This window comes from Maylandia zebra, linkage group LG22, assembly GCF_041146795.1.
Source record: "Maylandia zebra isolate NMK-2024a linkage group LG22, Mzebra_GT3a, whole genome shotgun sequence".
Lineage (NCBI taxonomy): Eukaryota > Metazoa > Chordata > Actinopteri > Cichliformes > Cichlidae > Maylandia > Maylandia zebra.
The window spans coordinates 8,835,494-8,846,091 of NC_135187.1; the positions used below are offsets into that span (position 1 = coordinate 8,835,494).

Genomic DNA, 10,598 nt, shown 5'->3' on the forward strand with positions numbered 1-10,598 from the left:
AACATTAGGGCTGGGAATGCTGAAACAGAGGGAAAGAAAAGTGGAAATCAAAGACAAAAATTTAAAACAAATAAAAATTAAGACATTTTAAAAACTCACTAGCAGAATAGTAAGTCTGGTTATAAAAATATGTCTTTAAGATGGATTTAAAAGTTGATAGTGAGCTTGTTGATCTCCTCAGGGATGTTGTTGCAGAGAGTGGGTGTCCTGACAGGAAAAGCCTGCTTGGTTCTCAGCCCAGACTGTGGGATGGCCACCAGAGCCTTGGTCGAGGACCTCAGGTCACAACCGGGGGCGCACAGTGGCAGAAAATCTCAACTATATTTTGTTGCGAGCACAGAGCGGGCTTAAAAGTCAACATTAAATTATTTTTATATAATTTAATTAATGGCTATTTAATTAATGGTTAACCAAATGAAGACAGGCAAGGATAGATGAATAGATAGATAGCTGGACTAAGGAGCCAAAATGAATGAAGCGCTCACCGGAAATGTGATGACGTCGCTTTAGCGGTCTCAAGGTCGGGGCGGGGCTCTGAGTTTCTCTAGCAGAGCCTTGTTGTCGCTCTTTTGTTAATAAAGTTTGCTTTTGAAGCCAGTCAAGATGGCAGAGTACGATCTCACCACCAAGATTGCACATTTTCTGGACCGGCATTTGGTTTTCCCTTTGCTGGAGTTCTTGTCTGTGAAAGAGGTATGGAGGTTTTTGCGTGATATGTGTAAAAGTAAAATGCAGTTGTTTATTGGCGGGGTTTATAGGGTGAAATATGATTGTGGCCGGCAGCGATGCGACCTAGCGAGCTAACTGGCTAACAGTCACGTTAGATAGCCGGTCATCTAGCAGCTAACAGCTAGTTTGCAACTGGGTATACACTTTAGTCCTTTATAACCAGATTATTGTTTTAATGCTAGTTGGCGACACCATAAGTGGTTAGAAAATGTATAAAACAGGCATGCAGTAGGTAACTGGCTTATGATTGTTACCCCGCGTGTTAGCTTATAGCTTAGCGACATAGCATAACAGCTGATTGAATGGGAGGAATCCCATTCACGTGTCTGCTGTGATAATCCTGGCGCTATTAAAGAGCGTTTATGCCGGTCTTTCATTATTTGAATTCGCGTTTCAAAGGGAACCAATCCTGTGAATATGTGTGTTGTTGTAACAGATCTACAATGAGAAGGAACTCCTCCAGGGAAAGCTGGACCTACTCAGCGACACAAACATGGTGGATTTCGCCATGGATGTGTACAAAAATCTGTATCCGGACAAGGAAATCCCACACTGTAAGAAAACAACTCAACACTTTGCTTTGTTACAACACAGTAAGAAATGTTGTACCACAGACGCATTTGATTTGTTCACAATGCCTCTCACCACAGATGGGTTACAGACTCTTTAAGCTAGCAATGGTTTTTCCGTAGTTATACAGAGTTTTCTTGTGAATAAAACAAAGCGATCTTGATTTTCCACTTAAATAATTGAGCCAGGTTTAATTTAGTAAAGCTTAAATGCATTTTAGTTATTTAAATGGGTTACAGTAATGTGCTTTATGGTAACACAAACTCTTTACTTTAACTATACGGGAACCAACCATTGTTATGTGTTTGGTCAACCCCAAAGGCCCCTTTTGATCTAGGAGAAAACCATCTTATCTTATGTATTGTTTCCTTAATCTTTAAGTTTAAGCAAAGTTTAGCATAGAAGCCAGACCTTTGTAGTGTAACTTTAATTACTGTCCAACTACTGATGAATCACACTTGGACAGTTTAGAGTTAAGAGATCATGAAATATTAGTAACATAATATGAACTTAGGTGGTTAAAGTTATTTTTAAGTTACATTTAAAGGGAACGTTTTGCTTTGGTTTTGTAGTGTCCTGCATTCATTTATTTGTTTTCAGCCAAAGTAAATCTGTCTACCTGCTGCTGATTTGTTTTTGATGTGTTTTATTGTTCTGCTTCAGCTTTAAGGGAGAAGAGAAGTACTGTAGTGGCCCAGCTGAAGCAGCTCCAGTCAGAGACGGAGCCAATCGTCAAGATGTTTGAAGACCCGGAGACCACTCGACAGATGCAGTCCACGAGGTCAGAAAAATTCATCTCTCTCAGAAGCCTTGTTCATTCTTCACTGCAGCTCTGATCAGATTACTCTTGTGATTTTTATTTATGTGATCTGTGAAAGTCGTCTAGCTGTTTGACATCATCTCATCTGTTTGTTTTAATCTTCACCAGGGATGGGAGGATGCTGTTTGACTATCTGTCAGAAAAGCACAATGTGAGTATTTAAATGTTAGCTGTGTATGCACAATGTGTTTCATATTTGGTAAAAGGTGCACTGCATTTTAATCTTGGAAGTTGGGAGCTAGATGTGTGCTTTAGTTTCCATAACAACCAGCTGTCACGGTGAGCCAGCAGGACTGTTATCCAAATCTGTGAATCCTTAAACATCAAACATGATGCACCAGTGTGCTCATTACTAATTCAAAAATCAGAGTAAATACTTGTTGATTTCTAATTAATTTCTTTCCTTAATTTTAGTCTTTTAATCTAATGTACAGATAAATTACAGTTCTTATTACCGACTAGTCAGTGCATGCCAGCATTGTCCACATCGTGTGCATTAGAAAAGGGGGCTTGTTGTCAGGGAGGGGAGGGCTTTGTTTTACTAAAAAAGATGAAAGATGCTGCCACATTCACTAATCAGCCACTTGCTGTCAGCTTTCCAGCCTCTCCCTGTCAGATTTCTTAGAGAGGAAATTGATGGTAGCACTTTTTTAAACATGCAGCATTGATTTCACTGTACTGCACAGCTGTAGACTTAATATAATTTTCATTTTAGCCTGAATCAAGAGGATGTATAATCGACTAGTTAAACAGGAGAAAAACAAGATCAGATGATAACTCTAGTAGTCTGAAAACAGAATAAATGAGACAATGTTAAACATTATGAATACTGTGCCTGTATGTAAAGGCAATTTCAACCATTACTCAGCATTTAAGCATTTAATTGACTACTTACACACATCCTCACTTGATGTTATACCTTTTTAAAAATGACAGTTTTATCCCAAAAGTTGATTTTGTTCATTTAGATTTCATCGCTCATCCAAGAGGCTTCTTTGGTCTCAGCTAACGAGCAGTGGTGCTGGTTTCTGTCGTTATTCAGCAGCATTGTTTATAAGGCTGTGGGAAATCATCTGAGACTGAAGACGTTAGTTTGAATTGAGTGAAAACGCAGGTTAACAGAATCAACTTTGGGGGATTTTATTACCAAGTTCACTGATTATGCTTCAAGACAGTTTTATTATCGTACAGGTACTGATGGAAGAACTCAGTGAAATGTAGCTTCCATTTTAATCGCCTATATTTTACTTCCTAGTTTCGTCAAGAATATCTGGATACTCTTTACAAGTACGCCAAGTTCCAGTATGAATGCGGTAACTACTCTGGGGCTGCAGAATACCTCTACTTCTTCCGCGTCTTGGTAAGATGTGAACTTATACACTGTGTAGTAAATATGAAGTTGGATGCCTTTAATTTTTCTTAAACAGCACTTGGTGTGGTTTGATAACTTGTTGCTATCTGCTCAGGTCCCCTCAACAGACAGGAACGCACTGAGCTCCCTGTGGGGAAAATTGGCTTCTGAGATCCTGATGCAGAACTGGGAAGCAGCCATGGAGGATCTCACTCGTCTAAGGGAAACTATCGACAACAATGTAAGAAAATAATTAAAGAGATTGTTTGAGGTGCACATCCACTTCTCTGGTGTGCTCAAAAAAGTTGCATAACTTTGTTTTTTTGTTTTGTTTTTTAAAGTGCATTAAGATGCTTTTCTGATCGGCAAACATTTGTGTCAAACGCTGGTGATGAATTAAAGCCCCCAGTCACACAGACAGGTTGCCAACCTGTGGTCGATATAGAAAACGCTACAACAAAGGTGGATGTCAAGGCGACGATATACCTGCTGCTCGGTCTGTGGCTTTTCGTAAGACTTGGGACCACGCCATTGTTTTTTGTAGCATTTCACTCGTTGCTGGGTTTCAAAAATGGCGGTTTCGATTTTTGTGAATGCAATGCTCCCACGATTCATTGACTAACTGACCAGCCAATCAGTGGCACATCAATGTTACATTTTTAGTATCTGCTCGGATCACTTGGAGCCCCAGCTGAGCAGGTTTTGGTAGCAGGTACTGTGACCTAAAACCCTGAAAACTATGATGAACCGCGGTGCGTCGATCCAAGTAGGTACTAATGGAAAAGGGGCTGTAGTGTGACCGAGGCCTCAGTTTTGTGAATCTTGAGTCACACTGGCAGCAAAGCTTAAAAGCTCTGGCCAACCATGCTGTTCATGAGAGGCCATAGAAAGAGTTTCCTGGTGGTTTGTTTTCCACGTTTATGTGAATATAAAATAAGAAAGCACCAAATCCTGGTTAAGCATGATTAAAGTGTGTTTTACCCTTGGGTTTGCTTGGGTCCCTGTGACATAAATTTCAGCATCTGACAGTGAGCGTGAGGGTCCACACAGACGTCTGCGTGTCTGCCTGTTTTTTGTGACTTGTTCATATTACAGTACACCAACCATGCATGGGAACAGACAGTAAACTTTAAAGAAGTATAAAAGGAATGACTACTCAGACGTCAGGTCTCCAGCTTTTCGTGTCCACAACAGAGTAAAATCCAGGCCTTCAGCTACTGTAGCCCAGCTTTAGAAGGGAGGACGGTACACCTGATTTCTCACTTTCATCATGAATAGAAACTAACTTACTGAGTCACATTTAATGCTGCTTGCAGGCAGCAATGAATGCTTTTTCCCCACATTCATTAGCGCACACTACTTGATGGGTATTGGCGGACAGATAAAACCGTGTGAAGTCAGAGCATTTGCCTGTTTTCAGCTTTTTCTCTCTCAGCCGTAAAACGCAGATGGGAGAAGTTTGTGAATGCAATAACTTGACAATAAGGCCGTGTGGGATTTTAAAATTGATACCGTAGGTGCATCTACTAATCTTGGAAGAGTCGAATTTCAGTGACCCGATCTCAAGTTTGGGGTCGAAGGTCAACCTTTCTGAAAATCTTGTGAAAGTGATAACTCCAGAAGGAAGTCCCCAGGGATTTTCACATGTATACCATATGTGCATCTTCTAGGATGTTCTTTCATGTTCTTCTTTTTAAACTCCTGTGTAGTTGTTGGTTTTAGGTTTATAGTGGCAAAAATAATCCCTGGTATACAGACCAAGCTGTGCTGATGCCTGGCGTGTGGTTGTGTTTGCCGTATGCTGCGGGAAACCCCGGCCTGATGTCACATTTTCTCATGTTTTTTGTTGTGTTTCCTTTCAGTCTGTGAGCTCTCCACTCCAGTCACTCCAGCAGAGGACCTGGCTCATTCACTGGTCCCTCTTTGTGTTCTTCAACCATCCCAAAGGCAGGGACAACATAATCGAGCTCTTCCTCTACCAGCCTCAGTGAGTCACTGTATAATCAGTTATATCACAGAACAGTCATCTTTCTAATATAATGCCAGGCTTGTGCTCAGGCCACTGATGTGGTCATCTGCTTATGTTGGATGTTCCATCCTCAAGGACATTTGGACATCATTTTTTAAACCTTTGAACATTATTGAAGATATTACTAGTTTGACTGCCACCTTACTTTTGTATTATCAGTTTCTCTTTATGTGAATGCATTTTCTTGGTTCTTTTTTGAAATATAATGACTGCTGATACTACCAATTTAATTGTGAAGAATAACTTTTGTCTGGCTCCGTGCTGCCTTTGTGCTTTTCAGATACCTGAATGCCATCCAGACAATGTGCCCGCATATCCTGCGATATCTCACAACCGCAGTCATCACCAACAAAGATGTACGAAAGCGCAGGCAAGTTCTCAAGGACTTGGTGAAAGTCATTCAACAGGTAAGACCGAGAAACTGTTGATTATAGTAATTATTTCAAATGTGCCTTGAGGACTTAATCAACATGATGGCTTCTCTCTCACGCCTGAAGGAGTCCTACACATACAAGGACCCAATCACGGAGTTTGTGGAGTGTCTCTACGTGAACTTCGACTTCGACAGCGCACAGAAGAAGCTGAGGGAGTGCGAGTCGGTAAGAAAAGCATCCTGAGCGTCCTCGTTCAGTTTTTCGTCTTTGACGGTGTGCTTTTGTCATCGTGCACAGGCCTAAATCGCCCCACAAAAGTTGGCTGTCAGCTGGGACTGAGGGGTGATATGAAGCCCCCCTCAGCCTTGGTGCTGTGATCTCCTGAGTCCCAGGCATTTAACTTTGCAGCTATTCAACCCAAGCAAATCCATGTCTGGCCTGATTTGCTGGCTCTTACTTTTATTCAGTTTGATTTTCAAAGCGGAACAGCTGTCAGATTTCGGACTCGGTTGCCTTCTCTTTAAAAACCCTTGACTTCTATTTTGCAGTTGTGCTCGGGGACCACTTTGCACATTCTCGAAGCACTCTCATCAATTCGCTTTTAACCCCTCTTGTATAAATTATGCAGCGCTGGCAAAGCCTTCAACTATCCTGTCAGATACGCAGAGTGAGCGCAATGATGGAAGAATGAAGATAGTTCATTAAGAAAGTCTGTTGTCATGGATTCTGTTGGTTTGTAACACTCAAGAGGATATAAATTTACATTTTTAATTTTTCTTTCTCTGGAGATCAAAAACTTGTCTTAATTACTGTATAAACATGATTGCTTTTGTTTTGCGGTGTGCAGTTTGAGGATTAAAGTCTTGTTGAGAACTTGATTGACAGGAAGTAGTTGATGTCTGCACGGCCCTGCTTCGTGTCCTCTATGAAATATGAAAACAATCAGTGAGCTAGCAAGCTGCTTCAGTGTGGCTGAAGTGGTGAGTGACTTAATTTATTACACAACAGCTGTTTGCGAAATGAAACCACAATATCATCTGTCTGTCATCGGTGTGTTCATAAATCTAAACTCTTGGAAGTTTGAGATCGCTCAAACATCCTTCCTCTGCGCTGCCGCTTTTATTTTTGTAGAAATGCAGTCGCAGCCTAGTAGTACTCTGTTTAGTGACAGATTTCTAATCATTAGGGATTTGAATGATGTTGGTAGGTTTTAAAAAAACTGTTTTGTGCTCTCCAGTGATGGTTAAAAGGGCCGAATGTCCATGTGGGTTAAATTTAGTCATGACGATGGAGTTAAATACTGTGTACCGTACGTAGCTGCAAGAATGAGATTCTATAAATCTTAACCAGTGTTGTTGTGAGTGGTTAGTTTTTAGTAAAGACTCTGCTTTACCAGCTCTGATGCATTGCTGTCATAACCTCAAGTCAAAGAAATGCTTGACAGAATTTCCCAAATAAGTCTGTAGTGATCAACACAGGACACAACTTCTGTATTAAGCGGTTCTTTAAACGGTCTTAAATATTGCTTGGACAAGCACCATCCACAGCTTCGTCAGTCGATAGCAGACAGACCAGCAGATCAAACAGCTCTGAGGCACTAAATGAAAGAAAGCAGGACTTAAATGTGTAAATGTGGCGTCTGCAGAGTTTACTGTGAAAGTGTGGAGTTGATTCAGTGCGCTACGTACAACCTGAGCTAATTACTTTTGTAATGCTCCTTTTGTGTTTTTATTTCCCTTTTATTTAGTTTTTAATAGAAAGATCTCTTTTACAACTAAAACTATTCAAACTCAACATGTGACAAATGCACCTAATATAATAACATATACAATATAAAAATAGTCTCAACAACAAACACCGGTGTGATGCCTCTCATTGTCTTTTTTGTCCTTTGGCAAAATATTTGATGTCAAAGGTGTGTGTGTGGGGTCATTTAAAAAAAGCTGTTTTCCACTGATCTGTCAAAACACTGTGGGCTTTAAAAAGCATGGATGTTTTTAACTGTAGAGAGATTACCACAGCCCTGCACATACCTGCTTAGTGATGAAGCTGAGATGTGTTAGAAGTAGCCTTTTAAAACTAAATTTACCAAAACATGGAAAGTAGTATATTATTGGTACTGATGATAAACACGCATTAACATCTTGTAGCACTTTATATATAATATGTAAGAAAACCCACTTCAGAAGCAACACACACACGAACTGATTAAGCACATTAATGCATAATTTACATACATGTAAGACACTGTTTCATAAAGGCATTTTGCTGGAAGGATTTTTTTCTATGGTGCGTATTTTCTTCTAGCACCAGTATTTTGATTTATTTTTAACAGATGGTGGGTATCGCCCACTAGCAAGGTCCTGATTTTGGTTTGAGGCTCACTCCCACAAACGTGAGGAAAACCAAGGGCTGTGCCATCCACTGCTGTCTGCTGTAAATATAAAAGCATTACTTACTTCAGCTGCGAGTTCTGACAGCTCTGTGTGATTATACAAAAAAAGCCTCTGTAGAAATGTGTGCTGCATCGTTACTTGGATGGTTTTCACTGAGATATTTTAATATGCAGGTTTGAATAACCAGTAGCTGAAGATCTAAATCACAGAAAATATTTGCCTGCACATCATGTGTGGCTGCCATGTGGTGGTATTATTATGCTCTGAATATACGCACCTTTTCAGCACTGCAGGGTGAGGGTTGTAATCTTTCGGGGCAGAAATGTAGTTATTTCCTTGCTGAAAAGCAAACCCTGTATTTGGCAGAGGGGAACTAAAAATTGCTCATTTGTAGAACATTCGGTCTTCTGTTTGTTCCTGGTATGTATAAACCCTGATGGATGCTCACCACTCTGGTGTTTTTGTCCCTGTCAGGTTCTTGTGAACGACTTCTTTCTGGTCGCTTGTCTGGAGGACTTCATCGAGAATGCCCGACTCTTCATCTTTGAAACCTTTTGCCGCATTCATCAGTGCATCAGCATCAAGTATGTCAGGGTTTTTTATGCAGTGTCTTTATTTCTGAAGTTATAATTGCTTTTAGAGGAAAAGTTTTATTTTTTTAAACCTACAAGATCTGTAAACTTTTTGTGCCCAGTTGATTCATATTCTGAACTTGTTTGACCTCTGTGCTCCCATATTTATTTACTTTGTTTTTTTTAACCTCGTGTCCTTGTTCTTTTTAAAGTATATTCAAAAGCAGACTTTTGGATTTAACCAGAGGATATTTACTGAAATGAAACGCCTCGTCCTCTTTCACTCTCTCCTCCCAGCATGCTGGCAGACAAACTCAACATGACGCCTGAGGAGGCGGAGAGGTGGATCGTCAACCTCATCCGTAACGCCAGACTTGATGCCAAGATCGACTCAAAACTGGTGAGGCTCTGCATTCGCTGATCCAGATGAGCTTCAAATCACTGAGCGTAAACAGCCATGACTGCTGATTTGAGTAGTAACACTGTGTATTTATTTGCTTGTCAGAGCGCTATTTTTGAAGTACTTTAAAATCAGTCCTTGAGGGGGGAAATATTAATTCCTGCGAGTGTTTCTCAGGGTCACGTCGTGATGGGCAACAACGCAGTGTCGCCGTACCAACAGGTGATCGAGAAGACCAAGAGCTTGTCCTTCCGCAGCCAGATGTTGGCGATGAACATTGAGAAAAAGCTGGCACACAGCAGCAGGAACGAGGTAATCTGAGGACTTTGCACAGGGATTAAAAGATGTCACCCATTGGTCGTGTTTGTTGTTGCTGGAAGACAAAATGAACAGCACAGTGAAGCATTTCTGTTTGGTCCAACAAAGTTAAGAAAACTAAATTTTCTTGCAAACATCATGACAGCATTTGATTGTAACGCTGGCAGCAAACCATCATTTCTATTCAGTATTTTATTCAAGCCTGAGTGAATACTGCAGGATTTTTATCTGTGCAGGATAACAGTAAGCATGATCACTCGTCTGTGATTTCATTTTTAAAAAACATATTGGGACAAGTGAATTAAAACACAATTTAAAATGCAAACGTTTGTGTTTGTATTTAAAGATACAAATGTGTCTCACCTGCCTAATCATGTGTCAGACGCTTTTCCTTCGTGCTACTGCCCTCTGGTGGATAAATGTGGAAAAACAGGAGCATATATCTCATTGTATTTGTCTCAGTTCGTTATAATTATGGCTCCTGGTTTTCTTTTCCTTTTTTAATTTTGCAGTACTTCAGTAGTTTTTGTAAGATTTTATTATTTTAATGTGAACTTTTTTCCCAGCTGTCAGTCAGTTTGACAGAATAGCTGGCAGGTATTTTTTATTATGATGGTTCCTAATTTGGAACAAATTTCTTGTTACCTTTGTGTTTGTTCTCTTTTTGATGTGTTTTTTTTGTGTCATTTCCTCAGACACCAAACTGGGCTGCTCAGGACTCCGGCTTCTACTGAGCATGAGCTGAAACGAGCATCAGGAAGATTCGGAAGCCTCTCGGGATGTTATTGAAGCTTTTTATTGACAGATTTGTCAGTTTATCCACCGTTTTTATTTAACTGCCTGTCATTGAACAATAAAAGCAATGAAGCGAGGCAGCTTATTGACACTCAAGATGTTACATGATAACCTATTTATAATCTGCTATCAGTAGATTTATTTTTATTTGTTTTTTAAGATGAAGCTTATTTCCTTGCACTCTGAAAGTAATCATCTAAAAACCTACATGACAGTTTACATTAAAGATTTCTGCCCCCCTTTA

The 10,598-nt window shown here is 40.1% G+C and overlaps 1 protein-coding gene across 1 annotated transcript; it reads left to right on the forward strand.

Annotated features, from left to right (window-relative positions):
* Positions 1-534: 534 nt before the first annotated feature.
* Positions 535-10,598, forward strand: eif3eb (eukaryotic translation initiation factor 3, subunit E, b). Its single transcript, XM_004569246.5, has 13 exons — positions 535-693; positions 1,166-1,283; positions 1,963-2,080; positions 2,228-2,270; positions 3,375-3,479; positions 3,586-3,711; positions 5,333-5,457; positions 5,780-5,906; positions 5,997-6,098; positions 8,744-8,853; positions 9,139-9,241; positions 9,419-9,553; positions 10,255-10,598. The coding sequence occupies exons 1-13, from the start codon at positions 604-606 to the stop codon at positions 10,291-10,293; spliced, it is 1,341 nt and encodes a 446-aa protein (XP_004569303.1). The 5' UTR covers positions 535-603; the 3' UTR covers positions 10,294-10,598.